The 18,158-nt window shown below is 48.7% G+C and overlaps 1 protein-coding gene across 8 annotated transcripts in view; it reads left to right on the top strand.

Moving 5' to 3' along the window:
- Positions 1-18,158, top strand: part of PRDM2 (PR/SET domain 2) — a 117,652-nt gene that overhangs the window by 83,028 nt on the left and 16,466 nt on the right. The window contains exon 9 of one of the 8 annotated variants that reach the window (XM_078073777.1): positions 99-5,448. The exons of the other annotated variants lie outside the window; for them this stretch is intronic. Coding sequence (XP_077929903.1) covers positions 99-111 — 13 coding nt within the window. The 3' untranslated portion in view covers positions 112-5,448. Of the gene's footprint in view, positions 1-98; positions 5,449-18,158 lie in introns of those variants that run through there. 8 annotated transcript variants of the gene reach the window in all.

Below are 18,158 nucleotides of genomic sequence, written 5' to 3'. Positions count from 1 at the left end.
GGCCAGAGGAAGTCCGAGCTGACGAGCGTGGGGGGGAAAGACGGTTGGAAGAACACCATATTCTTGCCCAATGGCTATTTTTTCCTTTTTTCCTGTAGAATTTTGACATAAGCATTTAAAGGAAGTAGCTGTTGGTTCAGTTGGAGGCATGAAGAAGGGTCACGGCTTTGGCTGCCTCAGACCTGAATTCCCAGCTTTTGTGTCAGACCTAGGACTCACCGAGTGGTACCGTTTCTTTATTAGGGCCGGGTGTGAATTGAATTTAAAACCATGAAAAAGCTCCCAAAAGTACCCTATTATGAAAAGATGAAATTCTCTCACACTTCCTTCATATCTTGGGTAATATCTCAGTGTCACTTTGTATTATTTCCGGATCATAGATCATTGCTCATGGTTACAGTTGGATCACCGAAGTTCGTTGAAACCACATTGCAGTCTTGTTTAATATTTCTGTGACTGGAGCATAGTTATAGTAATTGAGCATGCTTTTATTATTCATACTTTCTTGTATTGTGTTGTAATTTGAAAAAATTGCCTCACTGGTTAAAACAAACACCCAACACCGGACTCCCTTTTGAGATGCCTTATTCCACACACACCGCTCCCCTCACCCCCCCAACCAACCCGCTCCTGTCTCCAGACATAGGATAAGAAACAGGCCAGATTCTGAAGAAAGGAGAGGAGGGAGCGCTGAGAGCCTTGCAGTGGGGGCAGAGCCTGGCAGGTCCCTCGGACAGGTGTGGCAGCCCAGGGCAGGTCGGCCCCATGTGTCAGCAGCGCCTTTGTTCCCCCAGTAATGGCGGAAGAATTCATCTTAGGTTGGAGGTGATTTCACTGTTTTATTCTGTGTCCTCCCTGTATTAAGAACTGTTCTCAGTGACACATTAAAAACACAGGGCAATAGTTAAATATGTCATACTGACTTTTCAGATTTTCCAAGTTAACTCAAGTAACCTGAATTGATGTTGCGTTCTCGGAATCCCTGTTGCCTGGATAATGCCTCCAGGTGAATCCTGTGTGAAATAGTCAACATCAGATAGAATTTCTGCAAAATATTTTAAAATCTTGTCCTTTCAGAGTGATGAGCTGCTCGGCTCTAGGCTTTCTTGGCTGTAACTTTCAGTGTCTGAAAACTTTGGTGTTTCAGGCAAACCGTTAGAATGAGTTCTGGGGAGTGACTGCCATTTTGGAGAGGTCACGAGGACTCAGGTGGTGTTATCACTGCACAGTTGATGAGTGGAGTTCCTGGTGCTGGTGTGCCTTAAGTCGTGGCTAAAGAAAGATGTAGAGAAGGGTCATTGGCCAAGGCTGATTGGAACGATTTACCGTAGGAACCAAGGGTCACATTTTTAAAAAAGCGACTTTCGTGAGTGAACTAAATAATCCGTCACGGTAGTTCCAATTCAGCATCTGGTCTCTGGCCATGGCATATGCATAATATAGCATCTTGGAGCTTAGCCCTGGTGAAAATGCACACCTATTTATTAGCTGTTCAAGCTGCCTGCCTGTGGCAGTTTAACTGTGTACCTGTTTGTACCCCGTCTGTGTTCTGGAAGTTCCACAACAACAGGATGTTCTTAAACCGAGTCCTTTTCAAGGTTAAAGAACCAGAAAATGCCATTATTTTCACTGACTGTACTAAAAAACATCTCCCGGGGGGTTGATGCTTTAGAATGTACTGTGTGCATCCCTTTTTGTCTGCAGTGTTACCTGAAAGAATCACTCATTTTGGACTGGATCCCATTTATACGATTCAAGGGTGAGGTTATGAAAAATTAAAGTACTATAAAGATAAACTCTCTTGAGTAACTATACATGTATGAAGTTCATTTACTTGGCCTCTTACTCATCCAGTGCTTTTTGACGAACCCTGAAAACTGCAAAGGACCAAAGTGCCTAATAAAATTGTGTCTCTCTTCTTTGCTCCAGTTAATCTTAATTATTTTGCTTTATTTGATAGTTAACAGAGGGTTCCATTGCTGGAATGCATTTGGCCTAAAAGCAAACACTGAAGAGTCTGATAAGAAGACATTGCCATTGTTTCTAACGGGTAGATGGTGGCAGCAGGCGTCCCCTCCCCGGTGGCAGGAGTCTCTGGCACTGTGTACTGTGGGCACAGCTGAATGAAGGATGTGTGTCCTACACGTGGGGGGGGGGCTGCTTAGAGGTGACCACAAATTCGTGAAGTATTTTTGGCAAGTGAAAAAAACAACACGTTCCGTAGGACATCATAGTTTAATTATCTGGACAGAAGAGTGGGCATTTCTTCCAAGAGTTTGGTGTGGTCTTCTTAGCACCTTGTCGTGCATTTGCTGTAAAACTGGGATTCCTAAGCTCCGGCCTCCGGAAGGTGGGTGGGTGGGGTGGTCATCACTGTCCAGCCCAGGGCTCTTAGAAAGCCGGCCTCATCCTCCCTCCATGTTGGGTGTGTTACATTGGAAAGGAATTGTTTTAGGTGTAGTCTTCATTCCTTCTCAGTATATTTCTGCTTGTAAATTTTATTCGGGGCTGATTTCATGGTGCATGTTTAGGAGGAGTTGCTTTGCCTTTGTTTTTTCAGTGATTTTGCTTTACTTAGCCCATTGCATATTCACGGACTTACACCGAACTGGCCGCACATCCTTTTCCTGTGTGTCTCAGCCTGACAAACTGTGATTCAGAGCTAGTCCCCAGCACTCAGACATTTTAACATTTGAATGCCAGTTGAGGATTCCACAGTTTCTCAAGCCATGTGAATGAAGTCGGAGTTTCCCATTGAATGCTGAGGGCTCAGCAGAATTTGCCAGTTGGTCATTTCCTGGAGCACAAGACATTGTGCCAGTCGGGGTGTAAAAAAGACCCGTGTTCCAAATCCTCCTCTTAGGACAGGGCAGCAGAGGACACCGGGCATACCGCCCATCTTTAGATTGTCCCGGGACAGCTGTCAACCCAGTGGACCCTACCCTTTGTTGGGCTCACCTCACACGGTCAGTGGCCAGAGCCCACCTGCATGTTGTGGGGCTGGAGTTAGATCTCTTGCTGAGGGCTCATTTCCACCTGCTGTAAGAGGGAGGAAGGACCAGGAAAGAGATAGCCATCTTTGGTCTTTGTAAATTTTGAGGTGTTCTTACATTCTTTAATGCTTCTTTTAGAGCAGCTTAACAAAATACTGTGTTCCCGTTAAACACTTAAAGATGGAGCAACATGAGATATACCGGACCATGTTTTCCTTTGGCCACCGTGATGCTAAGTTTTCACATACCTGTCTCTGCCACAGACCACTCCAAAGAGACCTGCTCGTGGCCCTTCCCAGCCTCTCTCGAGTAGGATACCCAAGTTCCTGTGCACCTTCAGAGTCCTTCTGTTGTTGTTCATAACGACATTTGTTGAACGGTCTACGTACCGTTAACACAGTCAGGTCATGTCAGGTGATGTTGCCATTCATCTTCAGTTTCCTTGTTTTCTAGGAGCTTCCTGTATGTAGAAAAGCCCCCCAAACAAAGCAAACCTTAATTGACTAAATAAAGATATTGCATGCTCAACTTAGGATAAGCACTACGGCCAAGGATACGAGATCTACCACGCTTGCAAGACCAGTTGAAGCTGACTCAAAAATCCTCACACACGACTGTCGGCAGGCTTCTTGCTGCCCCGGTTAGGGTCAGGTCTCCGTTGCTTTGCTGGAGCCCAGCACGTGCACTGGGCTCCCAGGCAATCCGGGGTACAAGGAGGAGGGCATGTCGCCACGGCGCTGGGGGCTCAGATCTGAGCGCAGCCCTGGGTCTTGGCACACAGGAGAGAAAGGAATGATTGGAACTTAACCTTGCAGAGCAAGTTCTGGTTTATGAGTAGTACTCTGTAGATTTCAGGGACAACAAATTCTGATGCACTCATTCTAAAATGCTTGGTCACACACCAGCTCTTGATGCCTTTCTTTTAAATGAGTTATATACAGAGAGGCATTTAGCTTCTCTCAGCTTGTTTGTTCTTTTTCTGTTTTTTTTTTTTTTTTTTTTTAAATATATATCACAAGCAGATTGCCAGCATAATGGAGAGGAAACCGGATTGGATATGGATTTTGTTTTTTTTTAATGCTTCTTCCAGTGTCATGTTCATATATCCAGATGGACATTATCCTCTCAGATGATTATCTGGCACTAATTTATAACTATTATATTATTGGAGACTATGTAGCAATATATACGCAGCCAGGATGCACCCCAGGCCTCTACAGATGTATGTCTACATGTAAGTATAAATGAATTTACATGGCAGGTTTTACACTTCCGTCTCTAAAAGAGAGCAAAAAACCCACAAATTGGCCTCGTCCTGAGTGGATGTGTAAGTGTTGTTTCTCTGTGCGTTCTATGCCTTCCCCTTAATTGATGACTGAGTTGGTGGAAAATGGCTTTTATTCATGTTGTTTTTTGTTCTCAACTTTAAAAGTAATCTACCTCTGAAAATGTGTAGTTTGATGCTTGTTTGGTGAATTTGTGCCACTTTAACCCTTTCGCGACCATTCCCATTTTGTTACATTTCTGTTATGGGGACTTTTATGTTGAAATGTTGTACAAAGCATTTGTAGCAGTTTAAAAATAAAATATTTAAAATTATTTAAATTGTTTTGGACACTTCAATTGTATTATATGTGATTTACATTTTACATTTTTGTTGGAGCTGTTAATCTGGAGAGTGTTTTTGTATTGAAGTTTGCTGTTAGTTATTTTATTCTTTCTTGTTGGAGAGTGATATAAAAGACTATTCTAATGAAAACATTAAAATTTACAATTTGACATACAAAAGGGGTTGTCCGTTGATTTTAACCAATGTAGCTTTGAGAGAGAGAGAGAGAGGGAGGGGGGTTCATTACAGACAGGTGCGCCCTTTGCTCTTCTTCCCCTTCTGGTATGAAAGAAATCATCAGAGCTTGTCAGATGTCTAAGAAGTGTTTTTATGCTATTGCTAGCAAGCACTTAATAACTAGAGGGAATTCAAGTGATACGTTTTATATAATTGTAACCAATAAAAACACTTTCTAAACCCTTGTGAAAGGATTGCTTTTGTACATCCTCGGGAGCAGTGAGGGAGGAAGAGGAAGGGGCCGCCGGAGCGGTCGGGGGCCGCCCTCGGCAGGAAGTGCGGCACGTAGAGTCCACCCAGACCTCTCTTCGCTCGTTCCTATTTGGCATTCACCGAATGTGGGTTACACTGCTTATATCCCAATGAGAGGGTAGACATGCAATCGGGACAGTGGTGCTGAGAAGTACCTTGTGAACTTACTTTGCTAAGAGGGAAATAAAGAATTTCATGTGTGGGGTCTCGGCTTCCTCTGTGCTTGTTAACAGTTTACTTTGGGGATCTTTCTTTTTAAGAATTCCTGGAAGAATGAAACCAGTTGTAACGTTTGTATTAAGCTTATATGGAATTGCTGTGTGTGTGTGTGTTTTAATTAAAAACGATTGAATACAAGCAGTTTCATAATGTCTTCCACTGCAGCACTTGCTGTTCTCGTACTTTCTTCCTTTCTCTGCGTGTTACTGCACCTGAGGGCACAGTGGTGAAGCTGAAGGTGTGATCAGCCTCCCTTGGCCAGATGGTCCCGTCCCGTCTCTGGCTTATGGTCCTTACGGTACTCCGCTGTTACAGAAACCCAGGGGAGGAGGCAGGCGTGGAGGAGGTTGAGGGCTTGATGGAGCTTCAGAACGGCTTTCAGAATGCCTTGTTTTAAATGTTCTGCTCAACTCACCCAGTGCCCTGTTGACGAGTTGGGCCTTGTGCCTTGTGAGCTTGAGCACTGGGCTGGGAAGGAGAAGTGGGTTTCCACCGTGGCCCGGGTGCTCGCCATTCATCCATCCCTCCACGTGCCAGTGAACAGGCATCTGATGGGTGCCCTCTGTGTCCCTGCTGCGGGTGGCTTCACCTTGGGCAAGTCCTTTTACTTTCTGGATCTTCGTTCCCAATCTGGTTAGCAGGGAATGGGCTAGATAGTCTCTTGAGTTTTCCTTCCAGAAGGAGGTCTTTTTTACTGGGTTTGGTTACTCACAGACTCTCTCACTGGACTGAAGGGGCAGGGCCAGGTCTGGCTCCGTGGGACCCGGGTGCTGACAGCAGCGCCTGAGCGTGACAGGCACGCGGACATTGACTCAGTGGAAGAGTCCCCAAGAAGTCCAGTAACTCCCGCCCCACCAGGAACAGGCTGCCCCCGGGCTGGTTGCTTTTCCTCTTCATGGAGTCAAACATTTTAAAAAATTCTAAAGGCTAGTAATTGAAGCCTTATGTTTCTGCTCTTTTAAAGCACCTCTCACTGTTTTTGATTACAAACCCTTCTCTGGGCTGGCTGTTTTAATCTGGTTGATTCAGGTGCTTCTAGCAAGATGTTGTACAGAATCACATGAATTTATCGTGCACCCACCATATACCAGGGCTGTGTTCGGGAGCCTAGGTTACGTCAGTGGACCAAAATCCCGGCCCTTGTGGAACTTACATTTGCTCGGTGGTCTCTCCTAGTTATACTTCTATTGAAAACGTCGTCACTCTGTCACGGTTCTCCAAAGGCTGGGTGGTCAAGAAGATGCCTCTGGCTTCTTCTTTGAGGGTAGATATCTAGAGGACTGCCATCTTTTAATACTTAGGTTAAAGTGACCATACTAAAATGATAGCTCATTTCCTGCATTTGATACTTAGGTGGATTTTGATTTGCTATCAAACCTTCAAATGGATTGACTTATATCCATAAAAGAAGGGTAAATGGCACTTGACCTTGAAAGTGGATTACAGTGGAGGTGAGTGACAGAAAGGCTGCCTTGGATACCAAGGCCACATTTAAAGACCCGGCTCATGGTTAGAGGAAGTGGTTTGCCATTTGTCACATTTTCGGAGACCCGGTGGCCTGTGGCCTCTTCCCTACCTGGTGGCACCAGCCCTGCTGCTCCCACTTGGGCATCTCATCTTTCAGTGACTGTCCTCCTAAAGCACCATTGAAGGGTGTATTCTAGAGCAGAGAGAGAGAGAGAGATCGAGTCGTCCTGAGAGACTGCAGGGCACCTGGCAGTGACTGGCATGCTGGTCGGGGGACAGGCAAGGCTGTCAGAAGACGAGCCACAGCCCTGCCCTCTCGTGCAGTGGCTCTCCGACAACCCAGAGAGGTACTAAGCTACCAGCTCCAAAGCCCTACAACCAGCCATTTAAATTAGATGGTGGGCGGGGCCTGGGTAGCCTGTAGTTTTAAGCCCCAGGTAATGTCCGTGCATGTTGCAGACTTCTTGAAGTGAGGTGGAAGAAATGACAACGAATATGTGTGGCTCTTCATTGCTCAAGCACTCGTGTGTTCCCTGTCTGTGTGCCCCGTTTTTCTGAAGGCGGGAGCGAGAGGTGACCTGGGAGGTGGGGAGTAAGGGACTATTCTGAAGCCAGGCTTGAACCCTGGGCTGTAGAAAAGCATGTGTACTTTATGGAAAGAAGAGATGATAGGCCTTGAGGGGAAGAGGAAGGCTGTCCAGTTGTGCAGTTTCTTAGCCAGTATTCTAAGGTCACAGCCCCTGCTGGGTCCCTCTGTCCGGGTGCCTGGACCTTTTTCTGGGAGTTTGCTTACAAGATGCAGGACCTTTAAGTACAGAGTGCCAGGAGATAAAAGATAATAGTAGGCGCAAGGTCCAGATTGGTGGGCATGATGACCTCCATATTACTGTTAAAATTCTTTTTAGACAAAGTGAAAGCAGTGTCAAAAAAAAGATTGAATGGAACAAAGCTTGCGGTTTGAGGGGGTGCGACAAAGGGGAAAATGTAAACTGCTCATTGACCCATCCTTTGGGGCCCTGTGGCCCAGTCTCCTGTTCGGGACCGCCCAGGCTTCCCTGCTGTGTACCCCGCCCCCCCGCCGCGGTCCCGCTTCCAGCCGCGTGGTGCACTCCAGCTCTTCCTTCCGCCTCCCGCCCCTGGGCCGCTTCCTCTCCAAGTGGTTTTGGAAACTACCTGATAAGCCTCGTTAAGTTGGATACAGCTTTCTAGTGCTTTCTGTGCGTGAGGGACTGTGCTAAGCATCTTTCAGACTTGACTCTTGACAGTAACACCTTGAAGTTCGTACCGAGCGCAGGTGGGGAAACAGATCCTGGCGGGGGGGTAATTTTGTTCAGAGGTCCTACCACTCTCAGCAAGTTGGGATTTGAGCTGCCACCAAGCTACGCCATTCTGCTGATCATTTTTTATAGTTCTGTATATTTCTTAAAGGTTCATTTCTTCTGAATGTAGAATACAGGCCTTGATACCTTCTCTACTCAGGGCTTCTTGGCTTAGTGAACAAGTAGAATCATCACGGTGGGTCGGGAGTCTTCCTGGTGCAACCAGAGCGCAGATGGTCAGGAGCTGCCCCCGAACCCCCGTGTCCAGCCTCGCTCTGGCCGTGGAATATGCCTCTGCTTGCCGTAGACCTTGCAGCTCTGACCGGCTTTATGGGTCAGTCTGCTTCATCAAGGAAAATCTGCGTAATAGAAACCAAGCTCGTTGTAGTAATACCCTTCGATTTTGAAAGTGGTCCTAAGGATGGGGCCTGGGGGTCATCAGGAGTCCTCCTCAGATGTCACTTGAGAACCTTGCCCTGTCGGGCATTAGCCCAGAAGGATAGTTGATCTAGGCTTGCCTTCCCACCTCGGCCCAGTGCAGAGCAAAGGGTTACGTTTCTGCCGGTAGTTATTTTTGAACGATAGGATTAGAGCCTGGAGGGTATATGTAGGTTTTATTTACTTTCTGGATTAAGAATAAGAATTGGGGAAAACCGTCATGACTCTGCATTAAATTACTTGCAGTTGCAAAAATGATGTTCCGTCGTGAGCCACGAAGATGGGTCTTAGAGATACTTTTTAAGAGAAAACTTGCCGAACTGTTGGGATAATGGCATTTGTACATGCTTCTGTCTTCTGCCTCACTTGGATCAGCTGGATTCCCTTTCAGCTGCCTCGTATAGGAAGTGACCCGAAATTGAGGCGATGTTCCAGAAAACGTAAAATATTTTATGGAAGAAGTTAGTGCCTAAATGTGCCTCCCCGTGTCCAGCTAGTCACCCACTGCAGGAAGCCAGACAAAGCACCCGTCCGATGAGGGGGACGTTTCACTGATGAGAGAAAGCTACGGATGGATTTTGAAGCACAGGTTTATGCCCTGAGTCAGAACACATTTAAGCGAGGCGTTTTTCCGTATCTGTATCCATCTGCGGTTGGACAGGCACCTATGGTATGATCTGGAATTGTGCTTGGATAACTAGCAAGTCAGTGTGAAATCTAAATGTAAATTTTAAATAGGAATCATTAAGAAAAGACCTGGCATCTGTTGTACAGGTAAGTTAATAACCAAAGGGGATTTAGGCCTTAGGATATAGTTGTGGCAATTTTAATTTTTAATTTAAAAGTAAGAATTTCCATTTAAGATAATTGTGTTAGTTTTAGTATTTAATAATTGCCCAGAATATACTATTTTAACATTCTCTGTTGGAATGGAGTTATTTGAGACTCATACGGATTCGATTTTCCCTTGCAGTAACATTCTCCTCTCACTTGCTTTTTTTTTTTTTTTTAAGATTTTATTTATTTATTTGACAGAGAGAGAGCGAGCGAGAACAGGAACACAAGCAGGGGGAGTGGGAGAGGGAGAAGCAGGCTCCCCGCCGAGCAGGGAGCCCTATGCGGGGCTCGATCCCAGGACCCTGGGATCATGACCTGAGCCGAAGGCAGACGCTTAATGACTGAGCCACCCAGGCGCCCCTCACTTGCTTTTTATAATCACATCCGAACCTTGCCATCCCGGCTCGAGTTCAGGAACATTTTCAGATGGCTTCTATTTCCAAGCTATTACTGGACTTGCGAATTTAGGCACATTCTTCTGTAGTGTTTCAGTGGGTCGGCCATTCAGAAAACCTCTTTAATGGCCCGTGTGGGTCATGAAGGGGTCGGGCTGCAGGTCTGATGGACTCTGCCTGTGCCCCGGGCCCTGAGAGGGCCCTGGGGTGTAGCTGGCCACCTCGGGGGGGAGCGGGGGGTGGGGGGGTGCTCTTGGCCGAGTCGGAGTGCGGGTCCGGGATGTTCTGAGTGCTTTGCAGGGCTTACCTGCCCTCAAGCTCTCCCACCATGTGAGGGAGATGGCATTCTCATGTACAGTTAACATCGACCAAATGTGAGGGGCATCGGCACCTGGATTATGTCCCGGAGCTGCAAGTGGAGCTCGCAAACCGGCCATGTGATTCCAGTCTCTTCACCACAGTGACCCCACCCACTTCATGTGCCCCTCGGTTTTACACAGCTGTGGTGTCTCCCAAATGACTGATGGTGATGTCATCGCCCCAAGGGGGGTTTGTTGCAGAGGTGGTATAATACAGTGGGAATAAACCTTGGCCTTGAGCCCTTGTGCGCTGGGTCTTATCCCTCCTGAGTACCACTTGTAACAGGTGGGCCCGCTGCTCCTGAGCCTCGGCCGCCTCGCCTGCAGGTGGCTGTATCCCAGGAGGTGGGCCGTGTGCTTGGTATAAGGATTCGGTAGCTGACGGCTCTGGTGGTGGTGGTGGTGGTTTCTCCCCGCCCCACGAAGGAGGCCAATGGCCTGGTAGCCATCCTGGGTGGAAGGGGCGGGACTTGCGTGACGATGATCCTTGTGGAACTTTTGGAAGAGGCTTCTGAAGAAACTGCTTGTGCTTTTATTTGATGGATTTATTTATTTAAAAATTTACTTATTTGAGGGGGGGGCGGGGAGGGTACGGAGGGGCACGGGGAGAGGGGGAGAGAGATTCTTAGGCAGGCTCCACACGCTCAGCACCGAGCCCGACATGGGGATCAATCTCAGGACCCTGAGATCACAACCTGAGCTGAAACCAAGAGTCGGACACTTAACTGACTGAGCCACTCAGGCACACCTCCCCCACACTTTCTTTCTTTCTTTTTTTTTTTTTAAGATTTATATATTTGAGACTGAGAGCTGCTCATGCTTTTAAAGGCTGTGGAAGAAAAGGATTCCTTTATGGCAGCTGAGAAACATCAGTCCTGTTAGTCTCCCAGAACAGATGGTTACTACCTTTGGTGAGATTAGAACTTTTGTCAGAATTTTAGGAACTCCTAAAGCCTTCCTGGGCAGGCTCCTTCCCTCCATCGGGGTGCACCCTGGCCTCTCTCGAGAGCCCCTCATGGGAGCAGTGTGGGCCCATGTAGGGCTTCAGCCTAGGGTGGCCGGCCATGACCACGCAAGAATGGAATTCAAGGTTCAGAACTTTACGGTGGCCTCTGGCCTTCCATGAGGAGTAGTGTGGTGCAGGCCAGTGGTCTGGTTTTGAGGTTTCACTGTGATTTCATTGCAGGTAGTGGAATGTAGGTAAGGGCGTTGATTGGCTTTGGACCTGGAGCTGCTGAGCACCTGTCACCTCCTCCAAGAAGCCTTCCCTGACCATCTAATTGGACATACTGCCCTTGGCCCTCTCCATCTCCTTACTCTGCACTACTGTCCTTGGGGGGGCACTTAACTCTCCTGTATACATTCTGTTACTGCCTCGTCGTGTGTGTTTACTAGAATGAACATTCTGCCTTGGAGGAAGGACCTTTGTGGTGGTCACCGCTGCATTTCCAGCATCTACAGCAGTGTGCGTGGCATGTAGTAGCTGCTGAATAAATACTTGTTGACTGAATAAAATACTTGAATCCTGGCCTTATTACTTCACCAGCTCTGTAACCTCGGACAAATGACTTAAGTGCTCTGAGCCCCGGTTTTCCTTTCTGCAAAATGGCGATAGTGATCCGATGGTTGTGAAGACAACTGTGAGCCCGCGAGGACCACAGAAGCCGCCTGCCGTAGGAAGGGGCTTCATACACGAGAGCGGCTAGACAATTACTGAAAGTCCACTTGAATCTGACTGAAGGTTGTGGCAGGTGCTCAAAGCTGACTCGCCACACAGGAGATTTTATATGATGGCACAGGTTGTGGTAGCTGGAACATTCCCTCGTCGTGCCCTGCCTCTGCCCAGAGAGAGAGCTCTCCGGTGGGGAGGAGCTGCCGGTCCTGCTGCCACCGACCCCTGGGCCTTCGCTGCGTCTGAGCCAGGCCGGAGCTGCTTCCTTTCTACATCAGGCACTCCCACGTCAGAAAGAGAAGGAGCTATCAAACAGGAAAACCGTTTTTCTTTTTCTTTTTTTTTTTTTTTAAAGATTTTATTTATTTATTTGACAGACGCAGCAAGAGAGGGAACACAAGCAGGGGGAGTGGGAGAGGGAGAAGTAGGCTTCCTGCCCAGCAGCCCGATGCGGGGCTCGATCCCAGGACACTGGGACCATGACCTGAACCAAAGGCAGACGCTTAATGACTGAGCCACCCAGGCGCCCCAAGGAAAACCGTTTTTCAAATCAGGGTGAGGGAAAAGTGGATTGTGATTTTATCACCTCTTCACATAACGTTATTTTTAAATTTTTTAAACTTTTAAGAGCCAGGTTCAGCAGAAAACTTTCATTAGCTCTGTAAAATGAAAACCCAACCAAGGAATCCCAGTTCATTGAAATAATAATGTAAGAATGATCGCTGTTAACTTTAAAGTGCTTGCTAGCCAGTGTTTTCAGGGCTTTTCATAAATTCCCCCATGGAATCATTACGACGACTCTACGAAGTCAGTCCTTTTGTGTTCTCCATTTTACAAGTGGGGACCCGTGGCCCAGACAGGTGAGGCCGTTTGCTCGAGGGCACAGCAGTGAGGCTCCATTTCCGTCAGGAGTCTGTTCTCCCTCCTCCCTGCAGGGCCGGGAGTGAAGCCCCATCCCTCCCGCTTCTTCCTCCAATGGCCTGTCCTTTAAGAAGCGGGGAGGACACTTGCCTTATTAGTCCGCAGCTGCCCACGTGTCGACAAGAAGCACCCGCTAACTCAGAGGTGCTAAACCTGATGGAGGTGAACACAGCCCTTGGCCCTTCCTGGCCCCGGCGCGTTGTGTGTGTTCCTGGGAGGCGGGGTTGTGTGGTTGCCGCTAGGCCTGCAGTTTGGCGCCATCTCCACAGCTGTGTTGAGCCAACCCAGATGCCGACTGGTTCAGACAGTCAAACCTTGCTCCCTAGTGTCTGCTTTTCTTCCATTTGCACGGGAATCTTCCCAAGCCGTGGTCGGTGAGCAGGTTTCCCTAGGTGCGTGGGGAGCAGGCGTGCCTCAGAGGCGGGGTCGCGCTCGGCGGGAGAGGGCCGGGCTCAGTGCCTGGTGGCCGCCTCACATGCAGGAAGGCCTGGCGGTGCCGGGAGTTGGCTGTCTCTGGTCCCACCTCTCTGCTGCTTCCCTGCTTTTGGAAGCTACACCGGACAGACCTTCACCTCTCCTTGAAGGCTCAAGGTAACCAGTTACTACTTCGTGGTGGAAAAGCGATGCCCTCAGAGACAGTTCAGGTATACAGGATCCTGAAGCTTTTTGAGAAGGAGGTACTCCTCATCGGCCCCTCTTCCGTCCTTTATGGAGCCTGTCTGCGCTCCCCACGTCCCCAGATAGGCTTCTGTTAATCGTCTACGGGCGAGGAAGCTAGATAGCAGTCCTATTAACGTTACGTGCAAAGAGGTGTGCTACGCCCTGTCCGAACACCCGAGGACTGACCCCGTGTGCAAAGGGCCCTGCTGCCAGAATGTGCCTTTTCTGGCATGATTTGTCTACTCATTTAAATAGGTCTTGGCTCTTGGTTCTTTGCCGGCGCGTGACGTTGCGGGACAGCTGACCTTGTGAGAGGAAAGTGTTAGGTGTAACAAACACACAGACGGCTTTTTCTCTTTCCAGCTCCTGAAGCACACGTGAGTTAGAGAAATGACGTGTAAGAGAACAATGGGAACGGGTGGCGTGTGCACGCTCTTCCGCGGCTGAGGTGTGCGGCCAGGTTCTGAAACAGAACTGTCGTCGTCTTGTTGCCTGATGCCCCCCTTTATGTCTGAGGACATACTTTATTTAGTGCTAAGTGCGAACCAGTGTTTGGACTCCGCAAGGAAGTACACATTCCCCCATCTCCTCACTTGGCGCACAGGCTGATGGACCTGCACGGTGATTTTCCTCTCTTTTTCCAGATCTTGCTCCAGAAGCTTTTCAGAATTTCTCTAATAACCAGTGCATAGGTATGTAGGTGTTTTATACTCTTACCTTTATCATTTACATTTAGACTCCTGATTGAAATTTACTAGCAAGTTTACTATGTTAACTGCTTTGGTGTAGGAACCAACTGGTTTTTGTTTGTTTGTGTTTTTTTTTGAGAGCGTGAACAGGAGGTGGGGTGGCGGGGGGTGGGGAGAGAATCATTAGATCGACCTGGGGCTCGATCTCACAACCCAGGTCATGACCTGAGCTGAAATCAAGAGCCGATGCTTCACCGACTGGGCCACCCAGGCGCCCCCAGAACCAACCATTTTGATGTATCCAATGAACTGGTGCCGGATACTGTAGTCGAAGTATGTGCTGTTGTGAATGACGTCATCACCCTAATTAGTATGCTTCTGTCTTTTAAAACTATTTATAAAGATCACAGATACAGCCTATTAGTGTCAGCTGACAGCAGGTGTTTTATTAAGGCGATGTCCTGAATTGTGTTGGACAGGTGCTTAGGTGAGGGCAGTATTTTGCTGGGCCCGTGTGTATTGTCTCGTTAACTTCAGTGTGAGGAGCTGCGTTGCCTCAAGGTGTTCCTGGGTGCGTGAAGGGGCCAGAGTTAGGATTACTTCACCGGCATGTTCCCTTCCTGGACCACCTACATCAAACCCCACCCAGGAGGCTTACTTAAAATTCCCGACCTACTAAACCAGGATCTCTGGGGTGGGTCTTTGAAATCTTTGTTTTTTATCAGCTACGCAGACCCAGGAGTTCTCTGGGTCATAAAAATAAAAAGAACAAGTGACACGGTATCACCCCATCTCATTATTTAATTTGCTTCCAGTCTTCATTTGAAATTATTTTGTTTATTAGCAATATCTTTGATATAGCAACTTCCAGTTTTCAGAACACTTCACTTACATTTCTCCCTAATCCTAATAACCATCTCATGACAGACGAATAGGGCGGCTCCACAGGTGGGGGCACTTCTAAGTGTCAGAGCCGTGGTGGAAATGAGGATTTTCTGCTTGGCCATTGTTGCTCTTTGTGTATCTTTCTGGGGGGGGGGGGCGGAGATGACCCTTGGCTCTTACCTAGTGTAGTCAGGCTGCGCGGCGGTGTCCTGCAGTGTGTGTTCACCGGTCCCCAGCACCCGTGCGGCCCCCAGTACGTAGTCGGTGCTCGCTCAGTGTCTGTGCAATAAAAGGGGGGGGGGCGGGGAGAAAAAATTTCTAGGAATAATAAAGTTATCACTCTGCTTAGTGGACCCCAACTTAGGACTTTTTGGCTTCAAGTGTGAATTTTGGGGCACTTAATTGTTGGCAGCTGAATAGAGTGTCACTTGCATAAGTAAATGACCAATTAAGATCAGGTTGAAAGAAAAGGATTGGTTCTTTGGCGATAGTTAATTACAATCAGCATTAAAGCGTTGCCACCTCAGGGCACAGTCCTCAGGGTTAAGGATGCGTCAGGAAAGCCGAGCGAGCGAGAAACCAGAGAGGCCACGAGGAGGTTGGGTGCGGCAGTCCAGTGTCGTGCTGGCTCTTTAACTCAACGAAATTAGGGAAATGCTGCACCCGTGCACACGCAGGCTGCTCGTGACTGTCACCGAGCATCCTGAACTTCATGGGGGGCGGGGTGTGGAGCTATCCAAATTTTCCTTCACGTTTTTAAACACTTTCCTCCACTTTTTGGCTCTGAAAGTAGGATCGCCCTCTCTCCATCACCAGCTTTAATTCTACCTCCTGATACCCAGCATCTCCTAAGGGGTCCCTCACTCGTAGAACCTCCAAACTACATGGCAGTGGAAGATACTCTTGCGTGTAATTTTTGTTCAAAATAGCGAATCCCTTCCTCTCTGATTGATTTCACCATGTCATCCGCGCGTGACGGGGCTGTGCTGGACCGGGCTGTGCCCCCACCGGGGCCTGCGGCTCAGCATCACTCACCGTGGCCTCCCCGCCCCTCGGCTCACTGGCGTTCGAGCTGCTGGGTGATGGGATCCTGCCACCGCCGCCGTCACAGGGTCGTGTGCGCTCCATGAGGGGGACCCTGGGCTCTCCCGTGTGCACATTCCGTCTTCGCGTCCGGCATGGTCACCGCCGCCTAAGGAATAGTGTGAGGAAGTCTTGCAGAGTGCCGGGCCTGCCAGGGCAGGTGCTGCCAGGAATCTTGCAGAACTTCTGGGACGATACCAACTGGGGATCAACTGAAATATAGTTGAAGTTCAGCCAGTGTTTGGTTGACTCAACCCTCCCTGTTGGATGCTGTGCGTTCCCTTGGGAACGCATCCTGACCACACCTGCAGGGAGAGCCCTGCATCTTCCATCCCCAGCGCTCAAGTTCAGTGCTGCCAAAAGTCAGCAGTGTTTGTTCGCAGACCTGTTTATGCCCCTCGTGTCTGGTTTTGTACTCCTGTGACTCATTTACATAATATCCAACCCAACAAAATATGGGCATGGAGTTTATGGAAAACAGGTCGAATGCTTAGAAAGGCTCACAGTAATTTGCTTAAAAGCTGTCATCCAGTTAGGTGTGGGTGAGAAGCCATTAAAGTTTTGCATGAAGGCATAGGAAGGTTTTGCACTCTGATTGCTTTTATAAGTGAGTTAAGTCTTGGTCCCACTTTATACAGTACCCAGAAATCACAGGCGATGCCTCACAGGCGCGATTTAGTCGGGAAAGACCGTGTTGGTCTTGGGCCTCCATCCATTCAGGAGTGGATGTAGGGCGCTGTGTGCCAGGCACTGTTGAGGGTGTAGCGGTGCCCGAAACTGGTGTTTCTGGCGGGGGGGGGGGTGGGGAGACAGACCATGAACAAGCAAGGAGCTACACGGAATGTCAGGTGGTGAGTGCTGTGGACAGAAGTAAAACAGGGAAGTGGGGATAGAGAGATCTGAAGTCAGAATGGGGGCTACCATTTAAAATGGGGTGGGGGGCAGAGAAAGCCTGGCTGCAAAGGGGAACATTTAAGCAAAGACTTGGAAGTGAAGACGCAAGCATGGGGACCGAGGGAGGAAAGCACTTGGCAGAAGGAATAATAAGTGCAAAGGCCCTGAGGCAGAAGCATCCCTGGCATGCTCAGGGAACACTGGAGAGGCCGGAGTAGCTGGAGGGGAGCAGGGGAGAGGAGGGGAGTAGGGGGTGAGGTCAGGGAGGTAACCAAGGGCTGCTACAGTCACTGTAAGCTTTGTACTTGGAGTGAGTGGAAGGCATTGGAGGGCTCTGAGGGAGGAGTAATATTGGATGACTTGCCTTCTAAAAGAATCTCTCCTGCTGATCTGTTAAGGATCGACTGAAAGGAGCCAAGAGTAGAAATACAGACTAGGAAGGGAATGCAGGTGAGGAATGATGGTAGTTGGATGGGAGTGTAGCAGTGGAGGTAGGAATAGCAGTGGAGTTCTGGGTGTATTTTGAAGGTGGAGCCACAAGGTTTGCTGAGGATTGGCTGAGGATTGGCTGAGAGAATTAAGGATGACGACAGTTTGGGTTTTTTTGTTTTTGTTTCTGTTTTGTTTTTTTGCCATTAAGTGATGAGGTGAAGACTCATTGGATCCAGTTTGGGTGGTGTGTGTGTCCTGGGAATTCAGGTTCAGGCATATAAAGTCTGAGATGCTGTGAGGCCCTCAAGGAGAGATGTGGATGGGGTAGATGAATATACAGTTTGAAGTTCAGAGGGAAGGACCCAGCTGGAAATGTAAATTTGGGTGCCCTCAGAGTACACACAGTGTTGAAAACCACGAGATTGGAGCCCCCAAAGAGCGAGTGTAGATGAAGAGGAGACGCCCAGGAATTGAGTCTGGGGGTGCTCCAGCGTTGGGGAGATTTGGGAAGAGCCTGGAGGTGTTCTGGGCTGAGGGTGTGCAGGGGACCGATGTGGCATCTGATGGCGGTGGTGGGTTCAGACCGGGCTCCGTGTGCTGAAGGCCCCTCTCCTGGACTTGCGGAGGCAGGCCCTGCTCTGCAGCTTTCAGAGGCTTTTCTCTGGACCACCCCCCCCCCCCCCCCGCCACAGCTCGCCTCTGGGCCTGCTTAGCAGGTGGAGATGCCCCCTAACTTCTCCCGGGGAGGCGTCTCCCACAAGCATCCCCAACCTTCCTTCCGTTTCTCCAGGGCTGAT

Source organism: Halichoerus grypus, chromosome 5 (assembly GCF_964656455.1).
Source record: "Halichoerus grypus chromosome 5, mHalGry1.hap1.1, whole genome shotgun sequence".
Classification (NCBI taxonomy): Eukaryota; Metazoa; Chordata; class Mammalia; order Carnivora; family Phocidae; genus Halichoerus; species Halichoerus grypus.
This window is presented reverse-complemented; position numbering and strand designations above follow the sequence as displayed.